The 23,458-nt window shown below is 36.0% G+C and overlaps 2 protein-coding genes across 4 annotated transcripts; one reads left to right on the forward strand and one right to left on the reverse strand.

Moving 5' to 3' along the window:
• Nucleotides 1–303: 303 nt before the first annotated feature.
• Nucleotides 304–5,484, reverse strand: LOC124301399 (geranylgeranyl transferase type-1 subunit beta). Its single transcript, XM_046756370.1, has 3 exons — nt 4,512–5,484; nt 3,754–4,114; nt 304–1,583 (listed from the first exon to the last, which is right to left on the reverse strand). Exons 1-3 carry the CDS (start codon nt 5,043–5,045, stop codon nt 1,462–1,464), a joined length of 1,017 nt encoding a protein of 338 aa, XP_046612326.1. The 5' UTR covers nt 5,046–5,484; the 3' UTR covers nt 304–1,461.
• Nucleotides 5,485–6,019: 535 nt separating this feature from the next.
• On the forward strand, nt 6,020–18,136 carry LOC124301401 (DNA excision repair protein ERCC-1). Of its 3 annotated transcripts, XM_046756374.1 has the most exons (5): nt 6,020–6,291; nt 12,390–12,514; nt 14,487–14,681; nt 16,706–16,891; nt 17,179–18,136. In XM_046756374.1, exons 1-5 carry the CDS (start codon nt 6,216–6,218, stop codon nt 17,428–17,430), a joined length of 834 nt encoding a protein of 277 aa, XP_046612330.1. In that variant the 5' UTR covers nt 6,020–6,215; the 3' UTR covers nt 17,431–18,136. The 3 variants fall into 3 exon arrangements, with proteins under 3 accessions (XP_046612330.1, XP_046612333.1, XP_046612331.1); XM_046756377.1 differs by lacking the exon at nt 12,390–12,514 and having other exon boundaries at nt 6,021–6,291; XM_046756375.1 differs by lacking the exon at nt 12,390–12,514 and having other exon boundaries at nt 6,021–6,272.
• Nucleotides 18,137–23,458: the final 5,322 nt, after the last annotated feature.

A 23,458-nucleotide genomic window follows, 5' to 3' on the forward strand; every position in this document is an offset into this window, starting at 1 on the left:
GAAATTTTTAACTAATCTTTCTCCAAACAATTCTATGAAATTAAAAAAAAAAAAAAAATATTGAGGCTGCCTACGTGTAACAATTTCGCAGAGATCACACTATTCGCGTTTTTTCTTTCGTGAAGCCGTCTTCACCAAAAATTTATAATAAGTTTGTGAGGTTATGTTGATTCTCAAACTCTACTTATTTTTTTATTAAAGATACCGATTAAAAAGCATTATATTTTTGCTATCGGTGCTAAATGATATGCGATCACTTTACTTACCTCGATGAAAGGAAAAAAAGTAATAGACATAATAAAATATAATTCGAAATTATTTTATTCAGTTCTGGGATATATTGCTGTCCAATTATCTTTATTCAAATTTAAATACGTGCCTCTGTAATTAATGCTTGTTCAAGTAGAAACACTATTTCATCTAAACAAAATTCAATTGTAACAAAAACTAGAGCACTGAGAACAACTTAAGATAAAATTTCCTGGAACATTGTCTTGTAGCGTTTTCAACCGGCTCAGTGCACGCCAAGTGTAGTTCCCCTAGAATTGCAGTTTTGCTATTGGTTATAAATGAGGCGAATTACACGTAGTGCATACCAAGCGCAACCAGTTGAAAACGCTAGTAAATATTACTCATCAATAATTGACTCCTAAGCGTTGTGAATCGATTTTCGAACACCCACAAATGAGCATTAAATGATTTTTATGAAAATCAATTGAATTTGCGTCAGATCATGATTCATGGAGCAATTATTTAGTGCATAAGGTTGCAATCCATATGTTGAAATTTTTGAATGTATATACATAGAGAAGGTGTCTGATAACGCAATTGTAACGTTTGATAGCCGAGCTTTTATTCGTAAAAATTAAAACAACTGTAATCAGACATTAATCCCGGGAATTTGTCCAGTTTTAGCGCATCCAGCTCAGGGCAGTTCCTCTTTTGCGCTGCCGAGTTCGTGAGTAGTTTTGCCTCTGTCCTAGGGAGTTTTTAGCACTGCCTTCAATACACAGTATTCACATAATTTCTTGTTTCTGAATAACCACTTTAATGAATGAAAGGTAACGAGACTTTAGAACCGTTTCAATAACAATGATAATTGACAAGTACACAATACTATCTCATCTAAATAATACATCATACTTCTGCATTACACTTAATAATTTTGTATAATATATAAATTATGTATGGAATGGCATCATAGGCATTTTGTTGTGACTCGAGGGATATCGACAATTGGCCATTGGAACAATATTATGATTTCAACAAATAGTCTAACCCGCAATACTTTTATGCTTTGTAATAGGTGTATTCTCTCCATCATCACATCATTAATGTTTGCCTTCTGTACCAAAATAGAGAGTAACACTGATTCAGGTGTGCTTTGACATGTGCGCTTGATATGAACATAATGATTACTCAATATTCGTCAACTAATCGTTCCATTTTTCACTATAGAACTCAGTCTCCTGCCCAAATTTTATGTATCTCTTCTAAATGATCAAAAGCACTCTGGGAGATGTTTAATGCTGCATTCACTGCTTGAAGGCCGGGCTCTCCGAGAAGACTTAAACCACAAAGTCCTGTAAAAATAAATGATTATTAAGGTAACTTCATGTAGACCAACCAGTCTTGAGTAGTTGTGTTGCTTGCTTTTTAACATCAGTGTTTTTTTTCCATATTGCATTCGCAATGCAATAATTCACAGATAAAATAATCATAGATAGTGATCAGAAAAATCTTAGCTGTATCAGTAGAGTTCCACACATCATTAAAGATTCGAAAAAATATTTTTGTCGACAACAAATTACACACTCACGAGGCTGTATTAGTGATCAAATATTACCTACATAACTATTTTGTAAAATGTGGAAGAGGTCAAGGGTCAGAAACCTGTTTTTTTCAACGTGACATGACATAGAGAAAAGCCACCCATCAAACCCTCAATTTGTAAACTAAACCACTTTCTTCCTAAATTTCTACGTGGGTGTGTAATTTATTTGCATTCTTAATTATTTCTCCTCTTGATTTCGAATATTTAAAACGGATTGGGTTCAAAAATATTGTACTACAGTTTTGAATTTTTTTCCACCCAAATAAAATAGAGTTTGTGAATTTGAGACAATACTTTAGGACGTTGTTTTTATATACTGTTCTTAAGTATTCTGTATCTAGGCCATTTCTACTTGCACATAATTTTTTTTTCAATATATTTTCAATGTCATTCACTTTCTGGCACTTTGCACTGTATCACAAAAACACGATTTGTTATTTGGGATTAAAAAGTAGTAATGTTCTGGCAATTTGACAATTAGCAAAAATTCTGATTTCAATAAAATGGAGATAGCCCATTTTGTGTAAAAAGATGAAAGTTTTGCCTGGTTCCAGAGCAAAGGTGTGGGTAGTTTAGTTTAAGGGATAACACCACTGTAAAAACCTAAAAATTTGACGATTTTTTTTTTTTGCATTGAAGACAAGGTAATAAGATAATAATATTTAAGGAAATTATTGGGCATACGTTTAAGTATAACAAAAAAATATCAACAACAAATGTTGAAAAATGGTACCACTGCAGTTCTGTAGTTATTGATATGTAGATTGAGTGATTTAAAATTTTTTTATCCATATTCAACTTTTCACCAGTTACGCCGCATACTCCTGAATTCAACATGACTCGCAAGAATGACTCTAGTGTCGCCGTTACAGAATATTTGTTGATAATAATGTTTTGTATTATACTTAAATATATGCCTAATAACTTCCTTAAATATCATTATTTTATGACTTTTTCTTCTATTTGAAAAAAATTGTCAAAAAAACGCTTTCCCTTTGTTTATACAGTAGAGTTACCCCTTGAGGGGTATAAGCGAATGAAATGGGAAATTAATTTAAAGTTGACTAAAAGAGGAAAAGGTACCTAAAAAGGCGAAGAGAAAGAAATTCTTCATCGAGATTTGAACACACTGCAAGATCTCCGAATTAGAAATTTTTCCTAATTTTTCTGCAATTCCCGTTTTTCTTGTTTTTCTCTTTCAGTCACATTACGCGAGTTTTTTTTTAATTTATGATATCACGTCTTCTGAAGTTACTGCACGTTTATCTTTTCTAAGGGCTCAATATTGTCGTCTGATTATGATGAATTTACCATACAGATTTGATCAAAATTAATTATGGCTAACAGCGATTTCACACGATTTACTGACAGGCTATTGAATTTAAAAAAAAAAACCAAGTTTTTGCAACTGGTGTTTCTCGGTCACGTCTTATAATATACTAAGATGAGAGTGAAATTGAAAAAGTGAGATTCATGCCTAATTGTGAGTTAAAATGGTTTGGAGTGCCCGCATTGTCTAATTCCTCAACAAGAAAAAAAAAAGATGCACAATTATACTAATCCATAGGTGTCTAATTGAAGTAATAGGAATTCTATTATTGAAGAATATTGCACAATTATTCTTCAAAAGTTAGAAGAGAGCAGAAAAAATCTAATGACAGTTGCTTATTGTGAATTTCCACATCTTTTCAAGTATTTACAGATAGTATAAAAATAAAAAACAGCTCTTAAGCACTTGAACTGATACTGCAACTCTTCAATGCCTTCAAGTCACAGCAATACATGATATCTCGCATTTTGGTTAGTAAAATATCAGAAAAACTGCAATAAAATTATAATTAGTAGGGCAAAGGTAGCCATGTAAAAATTAGTAGTCTAACGAATGAACAGTATGATCTAACATGTTATTTTAAATTTACCTAGATAGGTATGTAAAGGATCTGGTGCAGAAGTATCAAACTTTGATAAACCGCCCAGAACTGAATCTTGTGTTGTGAGGACATAAGCTCGATTCTCTGTAGCATCAGTAAGATGTCTGACGCCTAAAATTTGTAGTGTAGCTCCCACCCAAAAACTATAACAAGTGTCTTCAGGTTTGTTGGGTCTTCCGTGAAAACCACCGATTTGCCTCATGAGACACCAATATCTCAACCTATTCAACTGTTTTTCACTCAAGGCACTTGTCAGATTGTCCATCAAGAGCAGGCTTGCTACTGCACAGAATGTACTTCCACCATGGGACTCCAGACCAGGACCCTGACCAATTCCTCCATCGTAGGACTAAAAATGAATAGCATTTTGAGTTATAGGAAATCTGTCTATATAATAGTTCTGATACATGTATATAAATATGAATAAGTAAGACAATAAAGGAATATTGAAAAGAAAATTATTATGAGTTTGGAAATATACTTTTCATATATGGATATAAGCAAATTTGATTAAAATCAAGAGAATTTTAACCTTTTAACTACGACGGTAAGAGCAAATTATAGTAATACAGATTCGAACATTTAGAATTGATGCATTTTTCAAGCATATTATGGAAAGCAAATTCCAAATTTCTTTACACTGAATGTAGTTCAGCTCTGTAATAAGACTTGTCAAAGTAATAATAATGCTCATTATCTAATGCCTAGCCAAGTTTTATGACCAAATAATCCAGTTTATTGCTCACAATGCTTTCTTTGATATAGTTAATAGCTTTGCGCTTGTCAATGCCTGACCAATCATCAAGAATCGCCGAAATGCAGCAAGCACAATAGATAAACCTCATATCGCTTTCACTACCGGTTAATGTGGCTGTGAATGAACCGTCGTCATTTTGGCAAGCGCGAACACCTTGGATGATAGACTTTTTATCTATCCGACTAAGATCATCCCCTAAAGTTAAAAGGGAAGCAAGCCCAAGATACGTCATGGCAAGATGTCCGGTCTGGTATTTGCTAGCTTCCTTGGGGACAGAAGTTGATCCCTGAAATCCAGACCTTGGGCCAGCTCCACGAACTTGAAGGCGGTATATCCATTCAATGGCCTCAGACCGTTTCTGTTCGCTTAATACATCCAATGAATTCAAAACATCAAGACCAGAGAGGGCGAAAAACGCCATTGTTAACCTGATGGAATCGTGCACTGCCAACTGATTGGGCAGTAGATGAATAAATCTTTGGAAGTATTTGGCATGTTGGTGCTTCGCCAGTGTTACAGTCATATTTTTGACAGCCGTGCGTTGAGCGGCTGATTTAAATGCGTGTATAACAGCCGGATTCCCCTCAGGACGTGAGGACGTGTCACTCGTGCGCTCGAGGTACTGCACTGATTTTTTAACTTATTCTACACTATTTGGCAATATACAATTTAAACATCTTTTGAGCCACGCCTTTCAGCTGAGTTGTACGTATCGATAAGTTATTATCATGCTGGGAGATCGTTACTTGTTCACCGAGTAACCACAAAACCGCGATAACATCACGAGGAGTTTTCTACTACTTGACTTCGTCAACTTACTTAATCACCGGTGACCACTCTCATGTTGACACCAGTTTTCACCATATAGACACGATATCCACGATACAGATTTTATACGGTCCATTTCAATGACTCACCAATCATACGATGCGGATATAAGTAGGAAATTCTCTAGTTGGATTTCACCGGCTGTGTCGGTGCGCACCATAGAGCATATACTACTGAAGGTAGCTACCCATGAGGTCAATGTCGCGAAAACTATGGCCAACCAAGCAGGCCAACCAGATTGTAGAGCGAGAGAGATAGGCTGTGTGTATGCAGTAGACGGCATGAATGCTCTATCACTCGTTCGCCACACTTTCTGCACACGCGAGACTTCCTTCAGTAGTAAATGCTCTGAGGCGCGCACTGGCATGGGTATGCTCTTAAAGGTGAGATTTCGGCCGTGTTCGTAAATTGACTGCCAGTACTAAAAATTCCCTAGGACAGAGACAGAACTGTTCATGAACTCGGCAGCACAAAAGAGATGAAAGATTGCCAACAGTACTGTCGGTCAATTTTCGAACACGGCCTTCATGGGTAGCAGCAGTTTAGTAACTTACTAGATATTACTATCATCTGCCTAGTGATTTGACGCAGCAGTAGCAGCGCTGCTCATAAATTGTCTTGAGTTTGCTGCTCTGCTGGAGGTTGACGGCATGGGTAGCTATTTCTAGTTGTATATGCTCTAAGGCTGCACATGTAAATCCAGCCTAATGCTTCAGTTTTGCTAGGTTACTTTTCTCTGAACTCGACACCATTCAAAAGTAGAAAACGAAAGGAAAAATTCTTTGTTTTCAAATATATACGTGCGGTGTATAAAATTCAGTGACATCGTACCTCAGCCAAACAAAAATCTACTAGTAGAAACGTTATGGATCGAAGTAAACAAGATTCAGATGACACTTCGTCGCCTCCAAAACAACCCAAAGTTAGTTCTACGCTTGGCGGTACGTTACTTTTGCGTGTGCACGGTGGAACCAATTGTAGAAACAGTCCCAGGGCTCTGTATCTGATGTAACAAGATTTTACGCCGCTAGAACTTGTATATTTTTTTTAGATCCGCACTGTGTTCGTTGAGAGTGAACCAAAGTATAGTAACCGTTGGGTCTTAGGCTAAACAATAAGCCGTCACCGCCTTTGAGGTTATGAAAAGTGTTTTCAAAACAAGTTCCATCCGTTGTTGCATGGATTCATGGTTAGTTTTTTTTTTTTATCGAAGTAAAGATCGATCACTGTAGAATCTCCCCCCCCCTTCCCCACGTGGTCGTGATTTTAAAAAATGTCAAATTGTGCACTGTTGCATGGCGTAATCGAAAAATTTTCCGCTCTACTTCGTAACGAGAAGAAAATAATTTTTAGTGGAAAGCTGATTATATATGACAGTCAACCCTTCCAACTACTTAATTTTGGGAATTTCCGATAATTGACCAGGTCATTTTGAAGAGTAAATTACTCCCTCTCAAATCATGGTTTAATTAAATTTGGCGTTAACCCTTTCGGTACGGACGCATTCTACGTCGCGCCGTCCCCGCTGACCGAGCAGTCGCGGCAAGCGTCCGTACTTGCGGAACAACTGCAAACGCCCGTCAGACGCACAATACCACGCTATCTTACGCAGAGCGAGTGCAGTCGCTCGTAAAAAAAAAAGCTTAAAAAATTATAACATAATGCAATTAGAAAATATAATTTAATAATATAAATGAAACACATAAACATCCAGATTTTATAATTTAATAATGTAATTTTGTATGATAAGTTTGAAAGGACGGGTATGTAATACGCAAAGGCCTACGTCACATGTTTTACATTGATAATGTGATTGTCGTTGAACACCATTCTTAATACAAACAACACACTTTCTCAGTGCACTTTTTCGTTTTGTTTTCTCGTTAGTGTAAATCGCTGGGAAATGTCTCAAAGTAAGTCTCAAAGGATATTTATCCGCAGATTTAGGACCGCTACGTCTAACATCGTTTTTATGATATTTTCGAAAAATTTGCCGTACTAATTCAAGATGAAAAGCAGCTATAGACATATCTTTTTCTGTTTTGTATTTATATAAACAATAAGAATTCCAAACGGCAATATCTAGCAAATGAAAAAAGTATTTCTTGTACCATTTTATAGATTTTCTAACGGATTTAATAGAACTTATGACCATATCACATTTGTCGACAGCTCCCATTGACAAATTATAATCGACTACACATTTAGGTTTATATACGATTTCTTGCGTCCTATAATTTCTTTTTCCTGTAGATATAAATTCGCTAGTATGGAAAGTAGGTAACATAAGTACATCCCTTTTATCTCGCCATTTAAGGGCCAGCAAATTACTTGATGTCCGAAAATCAACCTCGCCTTTTTCTAATTTTCTGTCCATTACAGGCATTCCTTTTCGTCTTCGCTTTACAGTTCCACAAGAATTCGTTACATTTGTATGTAATAAATTAAAAAGAGCGGGACTGCTATAATAATTATCAACATACAGTGAATGACCTTTTCCCAAGTACGGTTTCAAAAGTGTTAAAACGATGTTTCCTGTTTTGCCAATGTTTTCCATGTTCTCTGTCACGTGTGATTCACTGCCCGTATATACGATATCTAGTACATAGCCAGTTTTACAATCACATAATACATATGATTCGATGCCAAATCGGCTTCTCTTGGCCGGTATATACTGTTTAAAAGATAGCCTACCTTTGTACACTAATAGACTTTCATGTACACATAAATTTTGAAACGGATAAAACAAATCTTTGAACGATTTTTGAAGTCTGCTTGAAACGCTACTAATTTTTTGCAACCGATCACAAGAATTTTGATTATCATCACTAAAATGCAACATTTTCAATAAAACTAAATATCTATCTCTACACATAATTTCGCTAAAAATATCAGATTTTAAAAGTTTATCCTTGGACCAATATTCACGAAGCGCTAATTTTTTATTTCGCGACATTAGTAAGGTACAAGCGAGAAAACAGTATAGTTCGTCAACAGTTGTTCCAATTTTGACACGACACGTCTTATCACTTACTATACGTGCCCAATACTCATTTGTCTTATCTACAATAAAGTCTACAAGATCAGGTGAAAAGAATGATTCAAAATAACGTAATATTGTAGAGGAAAATTGTAAGTTTTCTGTCTGAAGTCCGGAATTGGAAAGATCAAAATTATAAAATGTTAATTCAGCATTCTTCGTAGTCCATTGGATATTATGGAATGAAGTTGATGGCAAAGCATCTTCAATATTATCATCTTCTGATGCTGACGTGCTAAGTACTTTTATCCGACGAATTGGCTTCTTTCTAGTATAAATATTATTGACTGCACTATCGCTATCGAAGTCCGAAGATTTGTCATATATCTCATTGCTCTCATTTTCGATGGAGTAACAGTTTCCTTTCCTTCTTTTGCAATTCCTCTTCATTATCTTTGAGGGGTACAAAATAAACGAAAAATATAATAAAATGAAATGATGTGTTAATGCAGAAAAATTAACACATACCGTGAAAATATTCCGAACGTCTGAGCGAGCCGAGACAAGCGTACTGTTCAAATATGTTTCATATAGTGTTGCTCGTTTCGTCAGTTTATTATTAGGCAGCGTAAAACAAGTGCAAAATACTTGCGATGGATTACCATGGAGATAACATATATATTCTGGTCATGAAGAGTCGCGAGTGACCTAAGTCACCGTTCGTACATAACGAGCGTCAAATGTTGGGTTACTATGGTCACCGCTCGGACAGAGCGAGCGTCGGGCGTTGGGTGGCTATAGTCACCGCTAGGGCCGAAAGGGTTAAGTAAGTTTCAGTGGGTTTTATCATGAAAGAATTTCTTAAGATGTCTTCGATATGAAGAAATTCAACATGACATCTAGTCAAAAAAATTCGTAACTGTCATTCTGCGAATTATGCACTCCTGTAAAGTTCCGAGCTCGCACGAAAAAGTTATTGGGGATTTTCAAACTCAAAATCAGTTTTGTCGACATAAAAAAGTTCCGCTTCGAGTTTCGGTTCTTGTCGAAAGAGTTCTGAGTAGCCCTACAAGAGTTCTGTCGATAGTTCTTATGAAATTTTTCGATCCGAGCTCGAACGAAAAATTTATTCGAAATTTTGAAGTTTTATTTTTGTGAATTTGGCCCCTCAACCGTGTAAAATTTTCTTAGGGGGGTTTTCACACCCCTAATAGTAGAACTATTACTAAAATCGATAAAGAACTCTAGAACTGTTTGAAATGAACCTAGAACTCCGTTCATAATTTCAATATTTGAAAAATGCGGGGCTAACTCTTCACAGAGGTGAATTATGCGCTCTTTATTTCCGAGTCTCAGATTACTGACTATTAAGTCATCGAGAAACGCATTTCGTGCGTTGATACCGTTTTTATGTTGTTGAGCGGCCTCCCCAATCTCGTAATATCAGCTCATCTAAAAACTCAGCCATACCATTTTCGAGTGTGAATTATGCGTTCTTCATTTTCGGTGAAATCAAATTTGCACCGGCTTCCTTTCCGTCTTTTCAGCGTAAAAATCATATTTCACGATCGCAATCTTTTTTTGCAACATATTTGTAGTGACACCTCATTTATTTATGGTTAGCACTGTTTCGGAATAGAGGTACAGCGCGAGGAGGAGGGCTTAGCTTACTTCCACCCGCTCCGCCCTCCTCGCCGCCCCCTCATCCTCCCAGGGGGGCTTCAGACAAGAAACTTGTGTTGTGTTTATCTTACAATCTATTTATGTGATTGACTTTGCTAGTTGCAAGTATGCATTCCCTGGCATTACGGTGGCGCGAAGTAAACAATACTTGGATGTATGTGTTCAGCATTGCATGTAAACATGCGCGACCTGCAATTTTTTTGCACAATTGATTCGTGTAATAATAATGATAATAATAATGATATTGACTTGCAAACCCGCCACATCCTTTCGGGTACGTCCCCATAAACCAATAGCTTCTGCGAGGCGAGGGGGGGATGGGTTAACCGTAGTCACATGCGTCCCATAAGGTTATGGTAATAGTTAAAATATGTAAGTGACAATAAATTTGTGTGGTGGATAAAATCGTAGGTAAAACTGACTGTGGCGAAATACGATCCGAACTTGGCCAATATGAAGTCTCTACCATTAAATGGGAAAGTGAAGTAGAACCATCCGACAATTAAATTACAAGCCTGCAACTTATAATTATTTCAACTAACGATTTTAAAACAAATATATTGTGTCGAATTTGTAATTTTTTGGTTCACTCATAAACGCTAATTGTTGTATGATGAAAATGCAATTGGGCGCTATTTACATGGAGAATAAGTGACAGATAGTTTCATTTTATTTTACGATTTCGTGGCAGGTATATTTCACATTGCTGACCACGTTTGAGTCGTATTGCTGTACTCAGTTTTTGCTATCTACGTCAGTGTCCCATATTTTGACTACTATCATCAAAGCCTTATATGCATCATTGGCGCAAAAAAGTCGCAGCCAGCGCAATTTTACATGCAATATAGAATATTTTAGTTTTCTTACCATTGTTTTTTGCACGTCGCAATAACGTTGAGCCTCGAGTTCCGTCGCCAACGGAAGATAACCTATTTAATTTAACGAACTCGCAGCCTGGTTGACCACACCGAGGGTGAACAGCACGCGATTGTCCAATGGCTCCTACCAAAGTCCACCGTTGTATACACCGACTTGAGGAAAACCTATCAGGCAGTCTAAAAGTCAATCAATATCTAAGAGGCGGTTGAGTGATCCTCGCCAAGGTTCCTGCTCTGTTTTACCTTTGCGCTTTGTCGCTGGAGCACATAAGGATCCGCATCATGCCACCCTGGGAAATGAGCATCTGACCGTCTTCCACCCATTCAAACTCTGTTTGCCTTATTGAACAACGAAGATCCATATTTCAACCACCGTATACATATTCCTTATATGTTATTTTGGCATATTTCTGTAGTAGAGTATTCATTTAATAAATCGGAATAACAAAACTGTAATTAAACTCAACTTTTGGCTATGAACCTTGCCCCTGCTAGTGCGTAAGGGTTAATTGCAGTAAGTGGAACTCGCACTTTAGCAGAGCGAAGAACAAACCAGGTATTTTTTTTAAGCCGCTCGGGAGGTACCTGTCAAAATTGTGCCTCAGACGGTGTCTGGAGACAACCGTCTGCACCTAACACGCCAAAGAATGCATTATTGCAACTCGTGGTAATACGCGGTGATATAATCATGTCAATTAAACAAGTTAATTTAAAAATAAAATAAGGTTCGATAGCGACGAATGGATAATTTAAATCAAAATGCTTCTAGTTTTTAAGTCAATAAAGTTCCATGTACAACACTGAAATGAAAGCCGATTATTCCCGGAGGTGATTGCTGCCTGAGCGAAGCGAGAAACACACCCCCGGGAATAATCTTCGACTTTATTCCCTTGTTACATAATGTACTATTCCAGAATCAAGAGTATATGGTTCACCCTTAAAAATGGCATAATCGAATATTCAGACGAGCTCGTATTCACAGGTTGAAAATAAGGCATGTACGTAAACTGCGAATCTACCGTGCGCGACTGTGCCTCGTTCTGAACGGCAAAACTGTTTGGCCAAACATCTTCTCCATGCACTTTGAATTTCGGTATTCGCAGTGCAAAAAGTTTTCAGAATATATCCGCTGACACGGACACTCGGCGTATACTTTTCTTCCACCTGACCTCCTTTCTTAAATCCAGTTTTCCGATTGGTATACTTTACGACGCCTTCACGATTGTTTCAGGCATGTGAAACGTTGGTACTCTGAATTTTTCTTAGTTAGCCCATATTTGCAAATTTGTAGGCTATTACAATTAGCTAACGCGATTAATTTATACTTCTTTACCACTTCACAGCATTTCCTGATAATATTTGTCTGTTACCTGTTTTCGTCTACGAATTCCCTATTATATTATCAAACATGCTTCTACAAGCTATTTTTAATCTGCCATTTCGCACAATTCAGCTAGTTTTGGTTCTTATAGATTGTATGATTTTTTTTTACCGGTAGCTGCTTTCACCAACTTGAAGAAGTCAGAATTTTTCAAAGAAGACTTGCCACAGAATAATGTAGCTGGACCGTCGAAGCCTAAAGGAGCGCTGAAGTTGAATGCTATCCTTGTTAGTCCTAAACAGGTGCGCTAAAATCACTCATGCAAATAACCGAGTTCTTAAAATAAGTCGAGGTTAAAGTTATAAATAATTGTCGGACGTTATTTCTCGCATCGTCAAAGTAATAATTTTTGCATTATTCTTGATTTTTTTGGCTTTATAATTTTGCATATTCTTGAGACCTTGTGGCCGCCTTTTAAATATATATTTCATTTAACAGTTCTTACTATCAAGAATTGCTGATTATTATTGGAAGCAATGTCTAGGGTCAGATTTTCATAACGTCGAAGATATTACCAGGGGCCTCACTCTTTACGCATATGATAGGTAGAAATCGTTATACTTAATGCCAGAAAAGTATTCACCATTTAATTTTTACAAGTAAGTGAAATGACGTTAAAGCAATCGTGATGTTAATGCAGCGATGAACTTTTAGGAAAAATCGTTATATCGCAAGTTTAGGATTATATGAAATTCAATAAACCGTAATAATTGTTAAGAAAAATATGTTCATATAATGCAAAGCCACACGGAGAGAATAAAAGAGCAGATTTTACTCGAAACTGCAGGAAAAGAGGGACACATCTGTTTTTTTTCGTAAACTATACTTCGTAAAATGTAGAATTTACTGTAGAATCAGTGAAAATCACTGTGCAGAGTAAAATTTGCTACTTTTATAGTAAAAAATATAGTTCGCATGGGCATTTTTTTTCCAAAACCCCGATGTGTCTCTCTTTTTCTTCTCTCCGTACAACTGCTTAAAAGCTGCAAATTAATTAGATTGTCTTCAATATTTTGGTACCTTAACATTGCTTACTTTGACCATGTAGATTTTCAATATTGTCATTTTTCGGAAAATCGACTTTTTCAAAATGCTCCGAAAACACTCAATCAATTTGATGCGTTTGCAAATCTAGTTTTTGAAAAAAATTGCATTCCAAAAAAACAAATCAGCAAATTATCCTAACGTGCCATCAATGCTTCATGGCTGGCAGTCCTGTTGCAAAAGCTTTCCTTCATCAATGAGCTAATTCTGATGAAATATTGTTGTATATCACGATGCGTCGCACGGACGTGCTAAGTTTTATAAAAATCGAGAACTGATACCTCGTGATGTTTAATTATGAGGTTATTTGTAAATACAATACCTATCAGTATGTGTTCCATCCCAAATCATACAGAAAGTACCCAAGGCCTACCTCACCAATTTGCTTTAAGCTTTTATGTATTGTACATTAAAAAACATCGAGCACGAATTTTTTTTTACGTGGTAATCTGGCCGGATAAGGAACAGAAATGATCCCTGAAGTTTGCCTTTCAAAAATAAAGGATGCATTCCCTGAGTCTGAAAATAACGTACCTGTCATTGTCTGTAATGTTTTTAATGCATTACAACATATCACAGAATGAAGAAAATCGGAGAGCTATAATCTCAGGTACACTTATCGGAAATCGCCCACTTTCGGCACTTGTAACACAGTATATTACTAAAAATTCAGCGATTAAACCTCAGGTGTTCAGGATCTACATATACTCGAATTAACGTGAACTGGTTTTCTATATAAACGGTTCTGAAGGAAAAGTCGAAGTTTTCGTAAACTGTAAATATCAGGTGTAGATTACAGTAATATATTTTGTACTCTACACGCGCGGTGTATTGGCGTTAAAATAGAAAATTTAATTAAAGATATTTGAAAAAAATTAACTTCCACGCTCGAGTTTGTGAAGTTTTTTTTTTGAATTAATTCGATTTGTGGTTTTTCAAAATCAATTGGGACTTTTTTTTAACAAAAAATTTGAAAATGCATAGACTGTGAACGATTTATTCGAAAAACAAGAACCAAAAAATGTGGGTGATATTCTTGGGCCGTATCACGACTTAGCGAATTGAGTTGGTATGGAACACCTCATATACCAGTCCCATGCCTGAACCAATGTGCAAAATTGAAATCGGAGACAAAACGTATCAAAATTAAAATTCACTTCTCATTTCTAGAAAGGAAATCCTTTGCTGAAGTCTATAACCAGTGTTCCCTGGGAGTTTGATGATATAGTTCCAGACTACGTGATGGGCAGAGGAACGTGTGCACTCTTCCTCTCGATACGCTATCACCAATTGAATCCAGATTACATCCACGACCGGCTCAAGTTATTAGGCAAAGCGTATGATCTCCGAGTTCTATTGGCCCAGGTGATTATACTCGTATATTTAAGGATGTACTGGCTATACATTCTCAACCAAAAGTGAGTCTCGTCAACAATATTGAATACTTTGTGATAAGATAAAAATCGGAAAAAATCAACCACAATATAGACGATGAGAAAATTGAATTTGAATGATGATAGTGTCGAAAGTTATCAATAAATTGTTTAACAAATTTATACGGAATGTTTTTTTTTGTCATGCGAAATGAATTCGTTGATTTTTTTGAATACACATGAATTTTTAAAGAATTTCCTCATTATTTCAAAATTACTGTTTTCGAAAATTTGCAAAGGCTGTATTTACGAAACCGTTCGCTCGATTCCGCGGAAACTTCTTAATTAAAATGTGTAACGTTTTTCCGAAAACGTGTCCAACATTCAGGATTTTTCCTCCATTTTTCAAAATTTAAAAATTCGAAAACGGTAATTTCCGAATAATGAGGAAATTCTTTAAAAAATCATGTGTATTCGGAATAAGGAACAAATCCATTACACATGACATAGAAAAAAATTGCGTAATAATTTCTGAAACAATCTTTGGTTTAAACAATTTATTGATAGTTTTTGGACATTATTATTATTCAAATTTATTTACCTTATCATAAAGTATTCAATATTGTCGACGAGACTCACTTTTGGTTGAGAATGTATAGCCAATACATGCATGAGATTTAACCCTTCAACGAAAATTACAAAGCCGTATGAACCCGGAGGATTCGGCCAATTGTGGACCAATTCAGCTAGGACCGATATTTTATCATACGACGTAATAATCGAATGATTCGTAGAATATAACTACAAAGCCGATCTTGCAATGAAATAAATAGATGAAAGCGGCACGATATTTATTTAGCCTTATAGCTGACAAAGTTCATTATACGATAACAGCACGATCATCTTACGAAAAATTCTAAATGGATTCGAAGTTTTAAGGAAAAATTATCTCGATTATCATAAATATTCCTCAATCGGTTATGTAATACCATACTCAGAACAGCTTAAAATGTTTTTTTTTTATATGATACACGTAAAAAACACTTTATCCTGTTCGCTACAAAGGTTAACAACATTCTTTCAACAAATGAGTTATGTCAGTTGAGATCTGTTAACAATTTCAGTGTTTTTATTTTCAAATTTAGACGAGGCGTCATCTCTTCTCTACATTTCTACATACCTATATTATAAAACACAACGTCTCTCTGTTTGTCTGTATTGTAACGTTTTAAGACGTTACAAAATAAATATGGGTTCTCAAGCTTATTTAGAGAGTCAATTAAAGGCGCAAATAAAAATGTTATGGAGAAGCTTTAATAGCAGAGAACGTGTTTTCAGTTTAAAGTCTGAAACAAGACTGTTTTTACAATAATGTTGGTTGACGCAGCAACCTTATTCTTTTTAAAGACATAAGAGGTTTATAAACTTTTATCTATGATGACTACTAGATCATTAAAAAAGGGGTAAGACGGGTGATTTCACCCTTTCTAACAGTATGTTCGCTTATAACTTCAGAACTACTGAACCGATTGAGATTCTTTTTATTTTTTTCTTTGATAGCTACAACGTCTGATCAGATTTTCAAATCAATAGTTATGAAGATGTAACAATACTTGTAAACCAAGTCGGAACGGGATCACACACTCATGCGAAAGCCGACTAAATTCCTACAGATAGAGGAAAGTTATGTTCAAAAGTTATCAAAGTCTCTATAAGCTCTACAAAAAAATTCTATGACAGTATATGGCTATGTCTAATAGTTTTGCCAAAGTATTTGAATCGCAGGTAGAGCCGCAATGGGCTGCTAGTTTTGACTAAATGCACTTTCAGGACTGTAACAGAAATTATTTGAATTGATGAAGACTTATTGTCAGCAAATTGAATCCTTCTATTCTCAGTGTAGCTATATTTATTTATAACCGGATATTAATTGATTTACAATTGAAGTAGTAAATACTGAAATAAATTTTAGACTTGATAATACACATTGATAGACTTTGACAAATATTTCATCAGGTCGATGTTGCTGAGCCTCACCATTCTTTGAAGCACTTGACGAGAATATGTATTCTAGCTGATTTGACCTTGATGCTAGCTTGGAATGCTGAAGATGCTGGCAAGATCATCGAAACATACAAGATCTATGAAAATAAACCTCCTGACATGATTATGGAACGAGGAAATGTATCTTCACATGAGAAAGTAAGCAAGGTTTCAATAGTAGAATTTTGGTAATTTCAAACAATGAAGCAAGTCGACGTATTGAGTTAATTTCCAATCACTGGAGACATTCAACTGTCAGATTTAGCAGTTTTTCAATACTGTAGTTTTAACAAGGCATACTATCTATAATCGTTGATAAACCTTTGCGACTTCGGTCTAATTTTAAATTACGCCTAAATAAGCTGTGTGTCAAATTCAAATTGTTTGATAATATTTTTAAATTACAAAACGTACGAAATTTATGTACGGGCGTTTTTTATTTCAAGCTCATCAATGCATTGACATCAGTAAGATCTGTGAATAAAACGGACGCAATGACTCTTTTGTCAACGTTTGGGTCTGTGGAGAAAGTCGTCAAAGCCTCCAGTGAAGCATTGGGTCTCTGTCCTGGGTTCGGACTCCAAAAGGCGATTCGTCTTCATAAAACATTGCATGAACCATTTTTGAGAGATTCAAGATTGCATTCAAAAAAGGCAGTAAAAACTACGACATCAACAGATGAAACCAACGTCATTTAGAAATTACCATTGAAAATAACTTACCTTTACTCTGTTCGCTGGCGAAGTTCCCTTTGTAATGTGTAAGATTGTGAAGATATTTCCTGATCATTTCATTAAATAATAACGCTGATGTTACCTTCATCCTTGATTTACTACAGAATAAGAATTGATAATGTGAAGAATTTATTTAATATGAAATGTCTAGTGAAATCCGACGGTGATACTTCATTGTCACACTTATTCTTCAAGTTTGAGGAAACCTCCTGGTTGCATCTTATCCGCTATACATGTAGTACTTGTGCTTCTGAATGTAATTTCATTCAAACAATCTCAAATATTACTACGTTGATAATTAATCATGCTGAAGTTAGCAACGTTATTATAACGATTCATATTGAGGAAAACCGTTATTTCGGAATTTCTAAATTTTCTAAAACTCGGTAAGCCGTAATAATGTAAGACATATTTTGAAAATTTAGCTCCTTCAACGTCATTCTAAAATTGGAAAATAGTGAACTTTTTTCCATTGCTTCGTTCCAATAACGTTACCGACTTCAACCTCCTTGATAATTGAAAGGTGAGAAAAACATGTCCATTCATGGATCAACAAGACAGACTGAATTTTTACAATTGTTAAGGTAGTTATTAAATTTTCAAATCGATACATCACTGTAATACCATGTGGTCTAGAAAAACATTATTAAATTTCTGTATACATATCATACATGCTACAGCATGTTTCAATTCGTTAAAATATGGCCCTTTTGTGTGACTTACGTTAGTACACTAATTCTTGGTAGCACACATGTTAATTACGTGGCAAGAATAAAACGTTGTGCATAACAGTGAACACCTCGGCCGAATTGAAATACGATCTATGTATTTTTTATGAAATACGAATGTTCGAAATAAAATGCGACTGCGATTCGATACGAATTATGTGACAATGACTCCCAATCTCTCACGACGGCTGCATCGCCAGTCATTGTCACATAATTCGTCTAGAATAATTCGTACAGAATCGAGTTCATATTTTGTTTCGGACCGAAAACGAGTTAGCCGGAAGCCCAAGGCATTAATGAGCGTTACTGTACATTACTCGTGCAATTGCAGCAATTTTTTTCGGCTCCTGCCGACAACTTCGCACTCGTATTTGTGTGAACACAGAACTCGCCTTTGCGGTTCACGCTGCATACCTCACACTGGTCGGAAATCACCTACTTTACGCACTAGTTGTAACATGATATACTTTTTGTAACACCTGCATGGGAAGTTCGACTTTGCGCACCATAGAAGGTGTTGGTGAAGTCCAATTCGCTAACAGTTTGAGCACGTGCAATTGAGTTGTGCAATGTTGCAAAACTGTTAGGTAATGTTTATTCCCGCACGCTAATCCGAGTAAACGAGGCGTAAGTAGCGCCATCGGACGTGATGAGTCGTGACTACGATCGCGTCCGCTGCGTTGCAGCAACGCGTGTACGTTAGGTTAGACTACTACGTTTACAATTTTCTCGAGTGAAACTTCCCATTACAGAAGTTACAAAAATAATATACGATGCGCGTGCGCGAACGTGACCCTCGCACTCGTGTTTTTGTCAGCCTCGCTTCGTTCGGCCGACAAACTACACTCATGCGAGAATCACGTACTTCGCGCACTTGCGTTGTAACTTGCTATTATGCAACGCATGCATGAAAAGTGCTACTTCCCGTGCCCGCAAAGAGTGGCGTAAGTAGCGCTTTACATATGTGGGGATAGAGTGAAGATACTGCGCATGTGCAAAACGGCTCGATTTTACTTCACGAACTAGTGCTTTCCACTTTTCGAGCTCGCTGCAGCAGGCACGAGAAGGAGCGCTTCCCATGCATTTGTTACGTAAGCAGTTATGTGATACGACTGCGAGAGAGCGACGATACGCATGCCGTGTGATTTTGGTCGCAGGCGACGACGATCTCGGAAACGGCTTGATGAAAAAATTTGAAATCACATGGCTTTACATTCAAATGATGGGCATGGAAAATAGCCATGCACCATTTTTTTAATTCATGTTATTGACAAGTAGTAACGAAATATGAAAAAATTTGAAGCACTTCGGCACAGTTTGTGAGATGTTGATAAAAGGTATGAAATTATTTGTAAAACAAATAAAGTAATGCAATCGGAAACAATTTGATGAAAATTGAATAAACTTCAAGAATTTATTTTAGAACCGTATCTGCTTTACTTATTTTACTTACAGTTATATCGAAAACATACTGTACTAGCATGACCCATTCTGGCTTTGCATGGAAAGAGAAATCTAAGCTAAATGTACACTTAATCGCAAATACCTCTCCGCTTGAAGCTTGCACGAAAGATGGCTTTCTAACCCTGAAACGTAAAGTTATCTGTTACCTCAACCTAATGTTATATTTCATGTGCAATCATATGGTTCGCGCACTCGGATGCAATAGTCAAGCAGTGCTTTTTCCTACGACTTAATTTACTAACATTGAGAATTCAAATAAAAAACTCATTTTCATCAAAATGAATTATAGCCTATGTTACTCAGAGAGAGTTTGGCTTTTTATTAGTGAAAGAATTTTTTAAATAGGGTCAGCAGATCCAGAGATTACCCCCTACATATAAACACACAAACTTTACCACTTTATAATATCAGTATAGATAAGGAAATTGAGAAAATCGGAGGTGAAGAATCGGGAAAAAGAGGCAACCGAAGTGTTGGAGTTTATCGGTAATCAAATTAAATATATTACCTTACGCATAAGACGATATTAGGCAGTTAATTTGACTTCTGTTAAGAAATATAAAACAAAGATTAATCGAATAGCAAAATAGAAAATTGTTCTTACGGAAAATCACGAATATTATTTAAATTAACGTGCCTTCTAACCGATGAGGATTGGCGTCGTAATTGATGGTGAGAGAAAAAGAGAGAGAGTGAGAGTGTTCGGAGTTCGTCGTTGCTTATCAGCTGGTGATACAGCTAGCCGTGGTTGAATAATGTATGGAGTCCCATCAGGTTTGGAGGAGGTTAGCATAAAATGCAGCCTTCGTGCATATTTTTTCTTCTCAACAAGTTCGGCTGTTGGATTGGAAAATTTTGTTGTAGCGTTATCCTGGTCCTCCCTGACCAGAGGATCTAAGCCGACTGCCTAATTAGTCGCTGACTTGCCTGTCCCGTTAATCCTTTCGTCGGTTCCTCTCCTCTCTCTCTCCTCTTATTCTGATATTCACAGAAAACCATTTTATAAAAAAAAAAAGTTAGTACTAAGGCCAAACTATTTTGATCATTACTTGATTGTACTTGCAGCCAAAGAATTGGTCCGTCAAGTGATGAAAAGTACACCGGTAAATACTTTTTTATGGCTTGTTTTGTGCGAATGGCACTCACAATCAATTGCTTTCTATTTTGTATATTAGAAATGAATGAGCATGAGCAAATATCTGGAGAGTACACACTGTAAGCGGTATTATTCTTATAGTTTTATTTTCAGGCACTCTGACCATAGTTTTGCTCAAAAGAGAGCCACCTAAATAAGAACTTTTGAAGTTCTACAGCACTATGCGAGGGACGATGCGTGGAGATTTGTTGTAAAAATTTCCTACCGTTATCTATTATATTAACATTGCTGTCCCATAAGTCGGTAAATGTAGGGTACTGCCATAACTTCCACGTCCTGGGTGCCCTTTCACTAGCTTCACTGATCTCAGTGACTAGCTTCAAAAGAATACCGATTGATGCTGTTAGCAATCATTAATCAGCGAAGTATATACGAGTAGATGGTTAAAAAGGTGGATGAATTTCCGGAATTTACATCACAACAACGGATTATTTTATTCGATTAGGGTTTGTTTATTTAAAAGTCTATAAATCGAGTTTCGTTGTATAAACGTAATTATTACAAATATTAACGAATTCAGTGTGTAATTTATTACATGATCTATCTTGTAAATTCGATAAAATATGTAAGAAATCACATAATAAAATACAAAACCACGAATCGTCAGATATATTAGATAAAAAATTATATACAGTCGACTATTTGCACAATGATTCGATTGGTTACAGCATTCCACACACACAATATGGAGTCCAAACATAACCGTACGTTTGAACGTTTGATTACTCTGGAAAATAATGTACATCTAGGTCAGTAAAACGAGGAAAAGAAATACATCATCTTCAATTGGATCGAAGATTAATGGATCAAGAAACTACACCGTGTTATTCTTCTTGAAAAACTTGACTTGAACTTGGAATATCTGCAGACATCTAATATTCAAGGCAATGGATAAATGGCGGGTGGTCGTTTATACCTGTATGGGTATACCACTGCACCTTACCTCAGTAAAACTGACTCGTTGGTGCGTCAAAGCTCAGCGGAATATAATGTAAGTTATGAATATACTATAGATATAAGCTGTAAATGGCAAAGAATTTCGTAACGAATTTTTGCAGCATTAATTTCAATTCTAGAATCTTGATCAGATTAGTTACTGTCTGCTAGGTCTCAAAACGTAATTCATGTATTCACTAATAATTGAAGAGAAATATTCTTAAAAAATCGACTATGGTTAACGATATCAAATACTGAATTCAGAGCGCTGAGCGAATAATTAGCTCTTCTGGCGAATTGATTAAATATTAGCAATACTTTTTCCTGTTTACGGGGTCTCACTTCATGTTATACAGCATCTTTTTAGGTGAATAATTTCTTCGAACAACGTAGAAATGCATTATTAATTATTTAAAGCTGTAATGGCTACGAATTTGTGTACACAGTGTAATAACAAAATCTTAAATGTCGAAGTGTCAAATTTTTGATCACCTTCGCAACGAACTTGTGTAAAAACACTGAAAGTGCGGCTTCGGACAGGTTGTTTTGGCATGGAACGCGTGATAATCATATTTCAATAACAGTTCGTAATTACAAAAAGGAACGCCGTGATATTATATTACTCCGCAGCTTGTGGATAACCACAGCATCCACCCACTCATATGGGATATGCGGTTAGTCTTAATTGCCCTACGTTTGATCCATTTTATTGATAAAGCAAATCTTGCAAATGAGCAGGAACTGTTTCCTGTTTTACAAGTTGTTCTAGTTTTTAAATCTTCTGATGTATTCTGCAGGAATATGACGAGAAAAAAAAATTTCTCCTTCACAATTCTTATCGTCTTGTTCCGTCCAACATCAAATGGGGTCAAGATTTCGATGGGGTTGATTTTACCATACACAATACACATTCCAAGTGGATACGTCAATTGATTAGGTTGCAATTGTGGTCGGTAGGACGTTGTTCTAGGACAACAACGGCGATTAGGCAGACGAACAAGGAGAAGAATATATTCCTGTGTCGACTGGAAACAAAAACCGTACATCTTTTGTGCTTCTTCACGTAATACATCAACATATTCACCAATCCGTTATTATTAATCTTTTCCAATTCATCAATACTTCTATTTTGTTCTACGAGTACCTAGGTCTGTACAATGTATATGCGTTTTATGTTACTTACTGTTGACGCTTTTTATAACGTTTTCTTATAATAGCGAAAAACCGATAAAATCTCTAACCTGATGGATCCGATTCACACGGAATGTGATCTAATAACAAATTCTGTGACAAATGTTTGAAAATAGTGGCATTTGATAAATTTCAAATCATCACGAAACATTTTTTTTTCACGACAACACAAGAAACTTAACAAAATCATAAGTAATTTATGAGCCAAGATCAAGTCGTTGATGTAGAAATTACAAATTTCGTGCCAGACTTTTGTTATCTGCAGACAGCATGAAAACGCGTTGCAAGTAAATTGAGATGCGGTAAAAATTAAAACATGAAATGTATTGTTGAAAAATGGTGTTCTTTTCTACGTAAATTGATTAAAGACTTTATAGTTCCCCAAAAAATCTTCGGCATTCACAAACCGTAATTACTGAATCAGTTTCAATATTTTATAGGTACAAGCAATTGATACGAATCGGATATGCGATAATTAATGCATGTTGGCAATTATAGAGTCATTGTATGCATGTGT

The sequence above is a fragment of the Neodiprion virginianus genome, chromosome 3 (assembly GCF_021901495.1).
Source record: "Neodiprion virginianus isolate iyNeoVirg1 chromosome 3, iyNeoVirg1.1, whole genome shotgun sequence".
NCBI classification, from domain to species: domain Eukaryota; kingdom Metazoa; phylum Arthropoda; class Insecta; order Hymenoptera; family Diprionidae; genus Neodiprion; species Neodiprion virginianus.